Here is an 18,374-nt window from a genome sequence, read left to right as displayed (position 1 = left end):
TTTTGGTACGGGAAGTTCCAGCAATTTGCCTTAAGGCACGATGCCCTAATTGCCTTAAGACAGAATTCCACTTACAGCTAGTTCGTATTTTTTTTATTTTTTAACTTCCCGTAGGGTAAGTTATAGTAATCGCAAAAAAATCGAAAATGGAAATTGTTATATATCTTTACGTTTCGGAGGTTTATGAACATTTTGGCATACTTAGAAACAATGGATGTATGTGTGTGTGTGCATGTGTGCGGATACAAATTTTCGTCGACGATTTCGGAAACACGGTTCAATCGATTTGAATTATTCAGAAAACATTCGATTCCTATTGATAAGGAGACGTGCTGATTAGTTTTTGGCAAAGGTATGCCACTTTCGACTAATTTTAAGTTACTTTTGTACTTAACATTTTAAGAACTAATTATCTTAAGCGAGTAGAGTGAGAAAAATGAACAGAGTGAGAGAGAAAGATAAAAAGAGAGTGAAGAAGATAAAAGGAAAGAAAGAATGATGAAAAACGAGAAGGAATGATGAAAAGCGAGAAGGAAAGATGAAAAGCGAGAAGGAAAGATGAAAAGAAAAGAAAAGAAAAGATGAAAAGAGAGAAAGAAAGATGAAAAGAGAGAAAGAAAGATGAAAAGAGAGAAAGAAAGATAAAAAGAGAGAAAGAAAGATGAAAAGAAAAAAGAAAGAAAGATAAACAGAAAGAGAAAGATAGAAAAAGAGAAAGATAAAGAACAAAATAAGTCGATTGTATTGGGTATGTTGAAATTATGTCGTCTACTGTACGATTTATTTTAAGTCACTTTTATACTTAACACTTTATCTAATTATTAAAGCGAGTAGAGTGAGATAAGAGAGCAAGCAAGCAAAAAAAAAACATTTATCATCCTCAACAAGACCATTTAGTAAAAAATTTAATCCGCGTGTGAATTTTGTCCATTAAGATGTCGTATTCTTTGAAAAGTACATCCGGCGTATATTATCTAATTATCTAATTAAATGCGTTATCTAATTAGAAAAATCTCGCTTATTCTAATCAGAATCTCATGAGAGGTATTGTTTGCATTAACGGTGAGAAGAAAACGGATAGTTCTCACTTTGAGCCGTTAATAGTCTCGTTAAAAAAATAAGATTGGACAAAAGAAATTGGAAAAAAATGTGTGAAATCTTATTCTAATGTACATTTGTGTTATTTTTAACAATAATAGAAATAGAAATAAATAAATAAGAGAAATCTACAAAACAAAAAATAAACGGAATATGTTACCTTGAACATTCTGATGGTTTTTGTTGTAATGTAATTCTATTAGTGTTTGCATGAACGTAAAAACCTGAATTGATTATGATTTGCGTTATTTTATTATTAATAATAAAATTGTAATACTGTCAAATCAATGTTTCAATGAACTAGTGGTGTATGGCATCGTGCCTTAAGGCAAATTGCTGGAACTTCCCGTAACGTAATGAAAAATTCGAGGAATATTAAATGTTTTCGAATAGATTATTATAAATACTGTAAGTTATATATGTTTACAGATAAGTAAATAAACAATACTTAATCAATGGAATTCAAAATGAAGGATATTGTATAATATTTTATAAGAATTATAGAAAAGTGAAAAGTTAAAATTATTTGAAGTATATAAGTGAGACTTTAGAACTTTAGCTAGAATTAAAATTAAAATCCGAATTACTTTCGATAAGCAAAAAAATATTTTTGAAAATTAAATAAAAATTAAATTAAAATTTTGAATCATTCAAATCGGATGCTATGTTCTCTCAAAAACTAGCATTTTTTGCATATTTATCTCCGAAACGGCTGGACCTGTCTTTGCCAAAAAAATCAATCACCACATGTCCTTATCAATAGGAATCGAATGTTTTTTAACCGAAAATTGGTTGATCCGTGCGCCCGAAAACGTGGACAAAAATTGTAGACAAACAAAACAAACACACACATACAAAACATACCCACGCATACAAACACACACACGATGGAGAAAAACATCTCAGGGGGCGTCCATTAATCACGTGAGGTTTTTATCGAGAAGGAGGGGGGGGGTGTCAAAAAATCACGGAGAGGGAGAGGTATAGTAAGATATAACGTGTATTTATTTTTTATTTGATTTTTTTTTTTTAAATTCAAACATTTAAATAAAAATAAAAAAATTTACAGTTTTATCACGTAACTAAAAATACACATGATGTTTGGGGGGAGAGGCGGAATGAATTTTGTATATCGCCATGTATCAGCAAAGAAGAGGGGTGGTCTAAAAATCCTTAAAACCTTGCTCACGTGATTAATGGACGCCCCCTCATCTTATTTTAAACGTGAAGTAAGATGAGTGAGCAAGCTTATCCAAAAATAAAACTTAATAATGTAAAAAAATTCTGAAGCTGCCAGTGGACTAAAATATAGTCAAAATTAATTATGGAATACATAAATATTAAATGATTTATATTTAAATTTGATTTAATAAGTTCTGAATGCGTTTATAGATTATTTATTTATACTCATTGGTATTTATTATACATTTTCTATTTAGATTATTTAAATTAAGATCCTGAATTTGCTTAAAGATATTATCTTACATATAAAATTCTTTTGTACGGGTGTATGATTTGATACTTCTCCTAAACGGTTATTAGAATTTTGATCATTCTTTCTAGAGTTTGTCAAAGAAAATGTTTAAGATTTAATGAACGATAAAATTATAGTAATATTGTAGAAATAAATGGAAAAAATTACAAACAAAACACTTATCATTGTTTGACATTGTAAACATTTGAACTGCCATCTTCTAGAAATATCAATTCACTTGAAATTTGCATTTAGCTGACATTATGAGCCTAGATAATATTAGAATGTAATAAACGAGAAAAATGTAATGTCTACATTATTATTGCCGAAGAGCAGCTGAGATGTGCCAGAAATTAAAATGATATTAGATACAGTCAACAGTATATGTTTGGCAGATGAAACTGTATAATTCAGTTTAATAAATAACGCAATAAGTCCAAAAATGCATATACATTTTTTTTTTAAACTTGTGCGTGTCTCATTTTGGTTTACTTTACTAAATTATTTATAAACACAAAAAAATATTTCTACTTATTAAAAAAATGATTTAGAATTTTGTTTCATGTGTCAAAAATTCATTTGTTTGGCATTGGATATGGAATATTTAGTTAGTTGATCATAGATTGAATAGTGCACATATGAACTAAATTTTACAAATTAATTCGCTTAAGATTTGAACATAAACAATAATGTTTATTGCATTATTAGTAAGAAAAATGTACTTTAGATAATTGCCAAAAAGCAACTAATATATTGTACGAGATTAAGAAAATAACAGACTAAATTATTGAAGCAATTATGTTGTGTGGTAAAATCAAGTGTGAATTTGTTCTTTTACTACAGATACTATATTATTTTTTTCTGAATTTCTTATACTGCTTATAATAAAATCATAAATGAATAACAAAAACAGAACAACAAATAGTATATTAAAAAGTATATGATAGGATTTTAAAAAATTTGGAACTTTTGAATTGTAGACGTGGGTACAAGACAAAGTCTTGTCGGGTCACCTAGTATATATATAATATATATATATATATATATATTTGCTGAGATACACAAATTCCCAATCGCTATCAAAAGTAAATTACTAATTTGACCTTTAATCTTTTTTGCAAATGCACAAACACATAAAAACAACAAGCCTTCGAATAAGTCACGAGACCGGTGCACACATAGAAATAAAAACACATTAAAAGCTGCTGAAAACATATAAAATAAAATAAAATCAATAATTAAATAAGTAAGAAATAAAAATAACAATACCTCATGCAAACTAAAAACGTGACATATCACACAAGCTTCTTGTAAGAATCCCACAAAACATTTCGCACATTGGATTAATCACTAGTGAAACTTTGATTAATTTAACTACACCATCCATTTATTTAAATATACATATCATTTAACGTATTATTTGTATTTTTTTATTATTTTATTACACTTTTTTACATTATTTTTCAGCACGGCTTTTAGTTCTGACAGTCGCGAGCTGTCAAAGTCGAATGAGTGGTTTCGGTGTTGACCGATGCGAAGTGAAGTTGTACACATGAAACGAGTGGCGCGAAATTTGAATTTGAATTTAGGGGTGAAAGTTTTTGTTATTGATTTGTATTTTATGAACCTGAATTTGTATTTAATGGAGTAAGGAGAGCAGTTTATAAAATTGAGGTGAAAATTACTTAAAAAACAAACATATAAATATAAATTTAACAACGTTAATGTAAATGTGAACGTAAATATAAACTAGTGGTGCATAGTATCGTGCCCTAAAGCAAATTCCTGAAACTTTCCGTACCAAAAATTAAAGTTTTTAAGAGAGAATGATTTTTTCAGATTATTTATAATATTATTACAATTATCTATTATATTTTTTATCACGGCTTTTTGTTCTGACAGTCGCGAGCTGTCAATGTCGAATGAGTGTTGACCGATGCGAAGTGAAGTTGTGCACACGAGACGAGTGGCGCGAAATTTGAATTTGAATTTAGGGGTGAAAGTTTTTGTTATTGATTTGTGTTTTATGGAATTGTTATATGAAGATAAGGAAGTAAGGAGAAGTTTATGTAAAGGAATAGATAAAATAAGTATAAATATGTGGTAAACACAGCCGCTTTGTCATTATATTAATTTTAATTGTGTCCGTACTCCATAGTGGCGCCACGAACTGTTGCAAGTGTAGATTACAGGTTTATTTTTATAGTACTCTCAACATTTCTTAAATTATTAATAATTTATTATCAAAAGTATATAATACTGATTTATATACTTTATAATTGATTTATATATCTATTCTCTTTTATCTTATACGCACTTGTAATGTTATTTATTAATTTAGTACTGCCACATTTATTATTTATTATTTTTAAATCTGATAAGCTTGCTTTCTTATCTTACGACGATCAGGGACCAATTCTCCGATAAAATAGACCATTGTTATGGCAACGCTATGTTAGGCGCGTTTCTTCATATAAATTGATAAATATAATCTGTCAGAATGCTATTTATTTGCTGCGTGGTTAGTGTTTGATACATAAAACCTAACTTCACGAATGTGTTATCATGACATATCCATGGGGAGTAAACTTTATAAATTGTGGTATTGTGCTTGGAATTAATTAAAAATAATTTATTAAAATGAAGGTTTCTATTTATAGTATACGTACTTTAAACGCTTAACTTTTTCTTATTATATATTTTTTTAAAAACATATTTGTAATTTTGTTGCTATTATATTTTTACGCGTATATTTTTTTCTCATTTCATTTATTCAAAATAATCAGGTTCATCTTTTATATATTATATATTCATATAAATCTTATCTAGAATGAAACCTAAGGGTAAATTTACGGGCTACGGTTGGTGGCCCTCTATGATATGCTGAAACAATTAAAATTGAGATAATATCAAAACGGCCATGTTTGCGGTCTATTTGTACTTGTTTATGGACATATAAGTGAATAAATGTAATAAGAATGAAATATACACATATAAAATACAGTTTCAACTAAATCATAAATATGTCTTCACAAAAATATATAATAAAAATATTTAACGTTTAAAATACATGTATCTTATAATTAAAAAATCAGTTTTCCAAAAAGAGTAAAGAATTTAAGCGCACGATTTTCGTCAAAACTCAAACACCCTAGTCCTCATCGCGATACATTGAATGGCTTTTAAATTTTTGAAATCGATCCAGCCGTTTTTGACACACACTACTTTCATACGCACACAAATACTTTTTCCGAATTTGGTCTCATTCGATTCAGAATTACTTGAAACGTCGAGAAAACGTAAAATTAGCAAATCGAATTTTTTGATGAAAACAAACTTCTTCGGAAATTTAAAAATTTATCAAATCAAACGATTTGCCTAACCTGGCAAGTGATCTGACATAAAAAAATATATAATCAAATTGCGCCTATCAAAACATTCCTGTGGTTTTTTCTGCGTCACACCAAAGTTTATACATTTTTGTGTGACTACACCATAACCAATTAGGTCTTGCAACTTTTCTAAAAACCATTAAATCAAACGTTTCCGATGTGACTACGCCCTAACATGTCACGTGCTACGATTGAAGTTTTCCATGTGACTGCGCCCTAACCTGTCACGTGCTAAATTGATTATTTTCGTGCGTTAGCGATGAACCAAACCCACAAAACAAACAAAAAACTCTGTTTGTTGTCACGATCTATTAATAGATCGCGCTTAAAGTTAATTTCTTAAGATCTTTATCTACACCGAAATAAAATGTTTCCCGATTTTTCGATTTTTTTCTTTATTTTCTCGGACTTGGTAGTCTCGGACAGCTGTTGTTATCGTGGTGATTACAAGTTGAAATTAGTCTGATTGGTTATTTATAGTCTCGGAAAGAAATGACTAGTTCATTATGCCACGGTCGAGCCAAGTGTATATTTAGATTAAAATTCCATGGAATAATAATAGATCGAATTACATTTAGTAGAATTAAAATTTATATAATATATTAAAGTAATCAAATTATTACTAATTGGATTACATTATAATTATCAAATAATCAAATATGTTTCATACTTATGTTAGTGTTTGCGAAATTATATTAATATCACTAATACCAATGGTACCAACATTTAAATGTACAAAATGTTAAATAAATGATCAAGGTCAATTCTGAATTCATTTTAAAAATCAAAAACTGTTTGAAAGATATTAGTTGGGAATGATACTGATTAGCTTTAGTTGAAAATCTACCAAGCCGTTTTCTTGTAATTAACTGTTGAAAAAAAATTAAGCCGATTTTTATGTAAGTTTAATTTTATAACCGACAAGTAGTTTAATTTTAAAAAAATTTCAAACTTTGAAAAATAATGAGTAGTTTTTTGGCGTTTGTTAAAATTAAAATTAGGCGATTTCCTTGGTCTTAATGAACATACTAAACTATTAAAGTCCTACCGAAACTGGTTCAATTATAAAAATTGTTGTTTTTTGAAAATTTGCTTTTAGAATATACTCCGAGTTAACGTGTTCGTTCGTTTTCAATGATGTGCAATAAATCCACTAGGAATACATTTAATCACTCATAAATTAATTTTTTTTTATTGATTAAGTCGATTATTGACACATGTCGGAAAGTTCATGTAACTTGCCTCAATGCAAAATACCAATACCAACTAGTTTACTTTAACGCATAATGATTTGAGAAGCTATTGTAAATTATCATATATGCAAGAAATTGAATATTTTTATTAGATATTGTCGATAAATGGTTTAAATATTACATATTTATTTTATTACACGGAGTATATTCGAAAACTTCAATTTATATTCATATATAAAGTACTTAATGAAGGTCACCAGTATTTTAGTGTGATCATTATGACCAGGAACTCTATCGCAATTCAAAGTTTTAACTAGTGGTATAAAGCATTGTACATTAAGGCAAATTACTGGAACTTTCCGAACCAAAAATTAAATTTTTAAAAAAGATTAAAAAAAATTTATATCTTGAAAAAAAAAAATTTTTTTAAATTTTGAAATTTAAGGAATAAAGAACTTTTTTTAAAAAAAAAAATTTTTTTTATACTTTGAAATATTTTGGAAATTTCGAACTTTTTTAAAGCATTCGCGCTGCAAAGCTATTTCAGAGTCATTGATACGGAACCCATAGAAATGGGAACAAAGTTTGTTTTTAGTATTAAAGTACATATAAAATACCTAATAATTTGATGTCTAATGATAATTTTTGTCCATCAAATAGCTTATTTTACTTTTTTCATTGGATCTCCGAAATCACTAGACCTGTCTTCTTAAAAATCATTTCTTCATTTCGTCAATACAAATAAAATGCACTTGAATCATTCAAATCGGACCAAATCGATCCAAATCAGATGTTCCGTTATCCCAAAAATCTGAATTACGATTTTTGTCATTTTTTGTCCCGTGTCTTCGAAAGGGCTATATGAGCCTTTGCCAATGTGTAATGATCATGTTTGGCCGCCAAATGGCATTTTTTTACTTTTTTTTACTCAATCCCCGAAACTGCTAGACCTGCCTTCCCAAAAAATTAATCACTTCTTAATTTCGTCAATACAAGTAAAATATTTTTTGAATTATTAAAACCGGGCGCTCCGTTCTCTTAAACACTGAGTTACCGTTTTTGGAACTTTTTGCCCCGTATCTTCGGAACGGCTAGACCTGCCTTGTCCAAAATCTAATCAGCACGTCACCTTATCAATACAAATCGAATGTTTTTTGAATATTCAAATCGATTGATCGGTGTTCCCGAAATCGTCAATGAAAATTTGTATCCGCACACACACACATACACGCATACACACACACATACATCCATTTTTTCTAACGTATGCCAAATGTTCAGAAGATTTTGAAACGTAAAGATAAATAAAAAGTTCCCGAAATCGTCTACAAGAATTTGTATCCGAACACACACACACATCCAGTTTTTTAAACTATGCTAAAATGTTCAGAAAGCACTGAAACGTAAAGATGTGCAAACATTTTCGAAGAATTCAATATTATTATTGGTCTCTACCTTGGAAAGGATTCGAGACTCCAAAAAAACAGTGTTTTATGAATTTTATATATAAGTTAATTCGAAACGGAAAACATGTCCTTACTAAGACGCTAGACCTGTCTTCTTAAAAATCATTTCTTCATTTCGTCAATACAAATAAAATGCACTTTGAATCATTCAAATCGGACTAAATCGATCCAAATCGGATGTTCCGTTATCCCAAAAATCTGAATTACGATTTTTGTCACTTTTTGCCCCGTGTCTTCGAAAGGGCTAGATGAGCCTTTGCCAAAAACTAATCAGCACGTCTTCCTATAATAGGAATAGAATGTTATTTGAACCCTTCAAATCGGTTTATCTGTGCGCCCGAAATCTTCGACGAAAATTTGTATCCGAACACACACACGTATGTATATCAATTTTTACAAGATATGTCAAAATGTTCAGAAACCTCTGAAAACGTATGAAAAAAATTTCATTTTCGATTTTTGGGCGATTACTAGAACTTACCTTACGGTTAAGTTGAAATAATCTAAACAGCTAAATCTCATTTTTTTATAGATTTTCGATTTGTCATTACATTAAAGTTGATTATTTTCCTTAAGGTAAAATGCCACTTACACTTTGTTTATTCATCAACTAATTTTCCATAATCGTTTCTAAAAATAAGTCACATGGCGGTAATACAACCTTATCGATATTACGTTTTACGTACGGCGCTTAATCTTATCTTATCTTATCTTTATTGACATTTAATCCCACTAATTCAAGAATATTTTGATTACTATTATTATTATTATTGAGTTAGATAATTAAAAACGAGTAACAAGTGCGATAAATAAAACGAATTGCTAGAAAGTCATAATTTATTCGCACAATGTAATCGATCACGATAATTGGGTTGATATCGATGTATGGGTCATCGATATACATATTATATATATATATATATATATATATATATATATATATATATATATATAAAGATATGATTAAGTGTATAAATTGTTTTGTCATGGAGTTGTGAGCAAGGAGATTAAGCATCAAAATTTTATTCCGCCGGCGACCGTTTTCTCCTCTTTCGTCACGGCATCGACATCGATATTTAGATTGATGATATCGATATATATTATCATTATTATTTGTTTGATTTCCTGAAAGAAAAATTCAAGTCATTCTGAATCGTTGAGACCAAAATTTGAAAAAGTATGCGTGTGTATGTGAGACAATTTTGGACCTTTCGTTGATGTTTTCTCAATAACGGCCAAAAAAATGTATTGATGAAACTCGATAAGTACTCTTGATGGCTAGTTTTTGAGACTATCGCCAAGCCGTTTTTTTATAATTAACAGATTAGTGCAAAATGTTTAATGTACATTTTCACAAAAAAAAAAATGAACCGACATCCTCTTGAAAAATCGAAGTACGGGGCAAAAAGTGCCATAATTGGTATTTTAGTTTTTAAGAGAACGGAGCGACCGATTTTAATAATTCAAAAAACAATTTACTTGTATTGACGAACAACTGGTGAAATTTTGTAAAGGCAACCAGCGTCTCCAGAGATCTAACAAAAAAAAAAAACAATGCCATTGGCGGTCAAAAATGAACATTAGACATATGACATTTATATTATCAGATATTAAAAAAATTTACAAATTCCGTCAAAAATATATTTGTTTTTTCAAAACTTGCACAAGTTTTTTTTTTAAAAAATCAGTTTTCCGTAAAAATATAATTCTCCAGCAAATTTGCCTTTAAACACGATCCCTTACATCCCTTAATTAGTTTCATTAAATTCTTTGGCCTAATTAGTTTTTTAACGACCAGTACCTCCCTGTTTCTATCGATTTTCAGAACGAACTGACCTGTATCTCTTATTTATAGGTTTTATAAATGGGACACCAACAGAAAGAATTTTTGTTGAATTGTAAAGACACAGTTTTTGTTTTAAATTATAAGCAGAAAATAGTTTATTTAATTCATTTAGATTATTTTCTAATTTCGCCATTTTCTACTTTTTCTGATTTTAATTGTCGTTCTAATTTTATAATGGTTGTAAGTCATGAGAGTCTTTCCGATTCGAGAGATTCACTTTTACTGCAATTTTAAATTCAATTACACTTTAAATTAAATATATATATATTATATATATATATATATATATATATATATATAATTCTTCTATAATGATGTATGTAGGGATTCTCCTCCTAAACGATTATTCGGATTTTGATAAATCTGCCTGAAGTTTGTGAAGGGATTTTTTTATGATTTTTTGATTTATAGAAATATAGTTAGATTGTAGAAATAATTGAAGAAACTTGCAAAAAAACGCTTATCATTGATTGACATTGAAAATATTTGAGGTATTGTTTGACATTAAAAACAATTGAAGACTGTCCTTTGCCAAACATTTCTATTCATTTATAGGCTAAGACAATATTAAAATATAATATATTTATGATTGTGAATAAGAAAAATGTAATGTCTACATTATTATAGCCGAAAAGCAGATGAGAAATGCCAGAAATTAAAAAAATATAAGATACAGTATATGTGTTTGGCAGATGAATTAAATTCAATTTGATAGATTATTTTTTTAACTAATGCAGTGGTGTTTTGCCTTACTTTTAAATATAAGCACAAAAAATTTTACTTATTTAAAAAATTAATTAGAAGTTTCCTTGTGTCAAAATTTTTTTTGTTTGGCTTTGGATATGAAATATTCTGTTAGTTGATCGTAGATTGAATAGTGCATATATGAACAGGATTTGACAAAATAATTCATTTAAAATATGTATAATAACTTAAGTAATATTGTATGTTGTATGTTGCAGATACTATACTTTAGCAACAAATACTAAAATTGTAAAATTTTATACAAAACTAATCAATTAATTTATTTATATTTATCCAACATTTTAATAAAATAAAAACCATAAAAAACAGATACCTTTAAATATGGTTTTTCCCTAAAAATATGAATTTTTAGTTCAATATTTAATTTAAACGATGCCAATTTGAAATTTGTTTGTGTTTCTCAACCTTTTGTATTGTAGTGTAGTGTTTCCCAAACTTTGTTCAGTCATGCAACCAATATTTAACATTTCGAAAAAAGACTTTTGCTCCAATGTAAAATTGCTACTATTAAAAATGGTTTTGTTTCCTAAAAAAATATAAATGGTAAGTTTAATATTTGTCAGTGTTTCTCAACCTTTTGTATTGTAGTGTTTCCCAAACTTTTTTATTAGATATGCACCCAATTTAACATTCAGAAAAAAGAATATTGCTCCAATATAAAATTGCTAACATTAAAAATGGTTTTGTTTCCAAGATAGTAAATTTGATATTTTTTAGTGTTTCCCCATATTTTGTGTTGTTTTACAGATCCGTTTTGGATATGCCCTTCGCTTCAACATTTATACAAAAATTTGCCTTCATACCGCAGCCTTTAAAACAGTTTTATTTCCTTAACAATAAATGATAAATCTAAATTCCCCCCTGTGAGCCCCACGTTGGACAACACTGCTCTAGATTATTCTTTATCCTCAGTTTGTATATTATTCTGTTCGGGGGCCTAAATTTAATTTTACTCAATTAATGTGCCCCCATTAAAGAAGACGTAGAAGAAGTGTTATACAATAGTGTAAGAGTGGAGCACCCTGGTGTTTGTTTTAGTAATTAACACTAATTGAAATATACATTTTCGGACGTCACGCATGCAAATGTTACATTAGAACGTTTTTGGAAATATATTTGAATAAATTTTGAAGATACTTATGGATTTGAATAAGATGAGATCATGTTGGAAATAATTATTAGAGATTTGTGCAACAGCGTGTCAAAAGTTGACACATTTGGATAGAACCCTAACTAATCTCTAAATAGTAAATAATCTATTTCTGGTTAATCACTTCCTCTAATTACTATATGCGTTACAACAAATACTAAATTATCTGCCATCTCCTCCCTTACCTTTGTTCAGCAGCAGATTCCTGATGACTCTGAAGTACAAAGCACCATACTTGTTCCTGGCAATATGGTACAAAAAGTCAGGATACTCTCCGTAGCACTCTTTGCAATAGTCCTCACTTAAAATTTCAATCCAACCTTGCACTTCCTCGCTTTTGGCACCAGATCCTGCTTCCTGATCAACACCAGAATCCAGGTATGTCTCGACCTTTCCAAATTCTTGAGGCTTGGTCGGTGAGAATTTGGTTGAAACTCCTGGATGAGGATAGTCTTCAGATAGAAGGTCGATATTGGATTGGAAGTCTGTTGGTTGTCTAGATACTCCTGGGGAAAACTTAATTGGTATACCGGCAGTGTCCAAATTAGCACAATACAGGTTTTGGGTAAAACCATGCGCTGATTTTGGGGTCCTGGATATATCTTGTGTAACCTTGTTTGGCGTAGATGATGCCAAACTTGAACCAAGACTGAAAAACACCTCGTCTTGTGACCGTGTGTCTGCAGAAGTAGATTCTTCTCCAATGGCAGACAAACCAATGGCAGTTTCGTCTAAATTTACGCTTATTTTTGAAGATGTAGATAAACCAAGAGATGAATCAACACCTGAATACTGGTTACCCAATCCAGGGCTACTAAAATCAGCTACATCACCGTCAATTTTAGACTTATCCTCCTCAATTTCAGCACAAAAGTTATAATCCAGTGTTGGCGATTGCCAGATTTCCTCCAAATTTTCACTGTTGACCTTGATTTCTGATGAATCTGGTAAATCCTTATGCAGGTTCTCACTTAACTTTAAATTTTGTTTTTTCCTGTTTCCTAATTGGGTACTTTTAAGGCGTTCATGATCCTCGTGATTATTTTTGTCCATTTCACACAATTCTTTTAGTTTCACATGATCACTAATTTAATGTTCAGATAACTGAAGAAGATAAAGGATTTATTTAGATAAAAGATGATTGAGACTATTTTTTGGCTCTAATGGACGATTTTAGGTACTGCTGGTAATTTTAGGTCAAATTTCTCCAAAACAAAGAGTCGTAGGGTCCAAGAATTTATGAATTTTATAAGAAAGATATTTACGATTCTGAATCAAGTGTTTACTACGAAGAAAGGTTTCGAATGATTATGAATAAATTCGATAAGATTAAAAAATTAATTACAATATCAGTACCAAGACTCTTGATGCTGCTCTTGTGATTAATTTTTTAATTGCTATTGTAATTAATTTTTAAATTGCTATTGTAATTATTTTTGAAATTTTTGTCTTTTGTGTACTAAAAATAATTATCATAGGCTTGTGAGAATAAAAAAATAGCAAAAATCTTATTTTATTAAATTATAAGCAAATAGATGAATAAAATCACTTAAAATTAATTAATCCACAAATAATCAAATAAGATTAGTTAAAAATATTTTTTATAAAAACAAGATAAGATTAAAAAATAAGATAACATTAGTTAAAACTAATTACCACAGGCTGGTAGAAATAAATAAAATGAGCACAAATAATCATTACGTCTTATGCAAATTATTTAAGAAAAATGATTTCATCATATCTATCCATAAATCTATTTTCTTTAACAATAATATATTATATATGTGCGTATATATTTATTATAATTATTTCATTTCGAAACGAAACAATTGTTATATAATAAAAACAATTCATGTAACAATTTCTTGTTTATTACACGAGAAAAATAAATAGAATAAATTAAAATGGCGTGGAAATGATAGAAAAGGACAAGGATATATACAAAAAGAGAGAGTGAGGGAGATAGATTGAAAAGATATAAGATAGAGAAGGACAGATGAAAAAAGAGAAGATGTTGAAAAGTTTGTAAAGATGGAGAAAGAGAGACAAAAAATAAAAAGATAAAAGATATAAAATAAAAGATGAAAAAATGAGAAGAAATGAGAAGAAATGAGATGAAATATTGATAGTAATGAAGAACAAACTTTAAATACTTGATAATCAATAAATCATGAACCTGTCTTCTGTAATATATGCATATACTAGCTGACCCGGTAAACATCGTTTTGCCATAAAAAAAATAGGGGTGGATAACCGATGATGAAAATAAATAGTTTTTCGAAGTAAAAAGAGTTCTATGTATTTTTCAATTTCGAATTATAGAAAATTAAAATAAATAAAATTGGTCCAAAAATAAGGAGTTTTCCGAAGTTAGGTGTGGACAACCTTTGATAAAAATAAATTGAATTTCGAAGTAAAATTTAAATCTTTTCTTCAAGATCAAATATTACTAGGAATTACTAGTTGATTTACTTAAATGGCTATAGAAAAATAGGCCTTGGTGATAAAAAAGTAAAAAATCAGAGTTGAATGTATTTTTGAATGCAAATCTATAAAAAAATTAAAACAAAGCATTTTGTCCAAAAATTAATAAAAATTAAGGGTGAACATTCCTTATCACTTATGAAAAGTAGATAGTTACTGATTCTCAGACCTAATGAATACGCGTATAAAATTTAGTAGAAATCGGTAAAGCCGTTTCGGAGGAGTACGGGAACTTTGTGGCACGATGAATGAAAAGAAGAAAAAAGTAGAAAGAAAAGAAAAGTTATATATACGAGCATGTATATCTAAAAAAAAGAGCAGAAAAAATAGAGAAAAAAGGAAAAGATAAGGACGGCAATAAGTATAATATATGAAGAGAAAAGAAGAAAAAAGAAAGAAAACGCGAAAAATAAATAGAATAAATGAAAAGAAGAAGATAAAATCAGTGATATAAAAATATGAAGGAAACAGGAAGTAGAAAGAATAAAAAAGACAAAAATAAAAATAAAGATGAATAAATGAAGATAAAAATGAAGGAAACAGGAAGTAAAAAGAAGGAAAAAGACATAAATGAAAATAAAAATGACGAAGAAATGAAGATAAAAATGAAAGAAACAGGAAGTAGAAAGAAAGAAAAAGAGAATAATGAAGATAACGACCGTAATATAAAAAATATAAAGAGAATAGAAGACAAATGAAGAATAAAGTGAAAATTGTAGAAAGAGAAAAGGATAAAGAAGAAGTGATATGGAAAAGAAAGAGAAGAAAAAATGCAGAAAAAAAGTAAAAATGAGAAAAAAAAATTGAATGAAAAATCGAAGTTCAAATAGTAGAAAACTAATGAAGAGTAGAAACAGGTTCTAAAACTCAATAACTTATATTTCACAAATTTTCAAAACTTACATTGTTGTATGTGCATGAGAATAAAATCCATGATTACATTACAGATTAAAAACTTAAAAAACCTTATGAAAAAAATCAAGAATTTAAATATAAATCAGACCTTAATCCATGAATCTTAACCTACAAACGATAATGAAATTTTATTTAAGGTCAGTTTCACTACGTTTGTTTATTATTTATAGTCGACGCCAATTGTTTGTGCAGTTATTTAATTATCGTTCTTTATTGTTTTTATATTATCATTAAGAAATATAAAAAAAATCCGTTATTAGAGAAACATTATTACAACCGATGAAACAAATCGCGAAGCAAGTCACGTATGGAGGAAGTCGAGGTAATAATTAGTGTTTAAGAAAAAATAAAAAAAAATGTATTATAACTTTGATAATTATTGAAAGTATGGCTGCTCCGCAAAGAACAGAGACACGGACTCTGAGGTAAAATTCACATAATATATAATGAATGGGCATACTAAAAAGAATGTATATTGCATGTAGGAAACTGGGGTGGACTCGTATTGGAAAAATAATATTTGTCCCATGATGGTATAAAACTTCTTAAAAAGACTAGGGCAGAGTAGAATACCCATTTTTCTACGCAAAAAAATTCAGGGAACTGAAAAAAAGACAGAGGAGGCGCACTGAGAAAGAGCAACCAAAAATGTAAACAGATATAGTAAAAAGGCAACAAATGTGGCGCATGAAAATCTTCTTGAACCGATTTGGACAGTTTTACTTTTGAAAAATTTGTGCTAATCCAGAGATTTAATTTTAATTTAATTTATTAATATTCTATTATACATATAATAGATACTGACTTTAAAATTATTTTATAAAATTCGACTGCAATTTCACACCTCAGCAGAACAACACGACGACCCGGTACATTTTAGTGCCGGGTCGACGCACCATTGCTTTGTCTGCAAAACGCAGATTGTGCAAACGGTGAGAAATTATTTCAAAACCGCGTAGAAACATTACATTATTAATTTAAAATTTTTCATAGTAGCGAAATTTAAGAAGAAACAGAGAAGAAAAATAATATAAGATACAGAGGGCAACTCATACGTCAAATGTCAAATGGTTTTGACAGATTATGTTTAACAAATATTTTTTTGACACATGAAACAAAATTCTAAATCATTTTTTAATAAGTAGAAATATTCTTTATTGTTAAATAATTTAGTAAAGTAAACCAAAATGTGACATGCATAAGTTTAAAAAAATAATGTATATGCAATTTTGGACTTGTTGCGTTATTTATTAAACTGAATTATATAATTTCATCTGCCAACATATAGTGTTGACTGTATCTTATAATATTTCAATTTCTGGCACATCTCAGCTGCTTTTTGACAATAATAATGTAGACATTACATTTTTATTGCATATTATATTTTAATATTATCTAGGCTCATAATTACAGCTAAATTCAAATTTCTAGCTAATTACAGTTAATTGACATTTCTAGCAGATGACAGTTCAAATGTTGAATGATAAGTGTTTTTTTGTAATTTTTGCCATTTATTTCTACAATATTACTATAGTTTTATCGTTCATTAAATCTTAGAAATTTCCTTTGACAAACTCTAAAAAGATTTATCAAAACCCGAATAACCGTTTAGGAGAAGTATCAAACCATACACCCATACAGAAGAATTTTACATATAAGATATATATTATGATAATTATGTTATAATTAGCATATTTTACATAAAGAACCACATAATTAAAAACGTTACATAAAGAACGAAACAAAATGGTGAGAAAATTGCAGAATGGATAATTGAGGTTAGAAAGATGTTTCTAATTATTCTCTTGTGGTTATCTCATTAGGCAAGAAATCATTTTATAACAAACTTTTACCTTTAAAAATAATAAAAGTGAGAAAAATAATTGCATAAGCATACATTTCATTTACAATAACAAGAAAAAAATCGAGGAAACCGACACTTTGCGACGACTATCGACATCGTGTCGATCTTGGTGCAAAACCTTGCTAAGGCGATAGCTGCGCCATCATACGAGTGAGTATCGCAACTTGTGGAAGTCGAATACATTTATATAAATCTATATTTTTTTCTCCAATGTCATTTTTTGTACTTAACTCATATTATTTCTTAATTCGCAAACCGACACTTTACGACCACTATCGACATCGTATCGATCCTGGTTCAAAACCTTGCTAAGGCGATAGCTGCGCCATCATACGATTGAGTATCGCAACTTGTGGAAGCCGAATACATTTGTATAGATCTATATTTTTTTCTCCAATGTCATTTTTTGTACTTAACTCATATTATTTCTTAATTCGCAAACCGACACTTTACGATCACTATCGGCATCGTGTCGATCCTGGTTCAAATACTTGCTAAGGCGATAGCAGCGCCATCATACGAGTGAGTATCGCAACTTGTCGAAGTCAAATACATTTGTATAAATCTTTATTTTTTTCTCCAATGTCATTTTTTGTACTTCAATCATATTATTTCTTAATTCGCAAACCGACACTTTACGACGACTATCGACATCGTGTCGATCCTGGTTCAAATCCTTGCTAAGGCGATAGCTGCGCCATCATACGTGTGAGTATCGCAACTTGTC

General features: G+C 29.0%; 2 protein-coding genes across 4 annotated transcripts in view; both read right to left on the bottom strand.

Annotated features, from left to right (window-relative positions):
• The window catches only part of LOC113364094 (trafficking kinesin-binding protein milt), a 135,617-nt gene that overhangs the window by 73,705 nt on the left and 43,538 nt on the right, over positions 1 to 18,374 (bottom strand). The window contains exon 1 of one of the 2 annotated variants that reach the window (XM_026606560.1): positions 3,842 to 3,937. The exons of the other annotated variant lie outside the window; for it this stretch is intronic. The gene's annotated coding sequence lies outside the window, so the exon portion shown is untranslated. Of the gene's footprint in view, positions 1 to 3,841; positions 3,938 to 18,374 lie in introns of those variants that run through there. 2 annotated transcript variants of the gene reach the window in all.
• Positions 12,538 to 18,374, bottom strand: part of LOC113364096 — a 78,987-nt gene continuing 73,150 nt past the window's right edge. For both annotated transcript variants that reach the window (XM_026606564.1, XM_026606565.1), the window contains exon 2: positions 12,538 to 13,488. In XM_026606564.1, the coding sequence (XP_026462349.1) occupies positions 12,547 to 13,437 (891 nt within the window). In that variant the 5' untranslated portion in view covers positions 13,438 to 13,488 and the 3' untranslated portion in view covers positions 12,538 to 12,546. The remainder of the gene's footprint in view (positions 13,489 to 18,374) is intronic.

This window comes from Ctenocephalides felis, unplaced genomic scaffold (assembly GCF_003426905.1).
Source record: "Ctenocephalides felis isolate EL2017-DRISC unplaced genomic scaffold, ASM342690v1 CF-g0.4_SCAFFOLD_00845, whole genome shotgun sequence".
Taxonomy (NCBI): domain Eukaryota; kingdom Metazoa; phylum Arthropoda; class Insecta; order Siphonaptera; family Pulicidae; genus Ctenocephalides; species Ctenocephalides felis.
The sequence above is the reverse complement of the archived record's forward strand: the minus strand, read 5'-3'. Positions and strand labels throughout refer to the sequence as shown.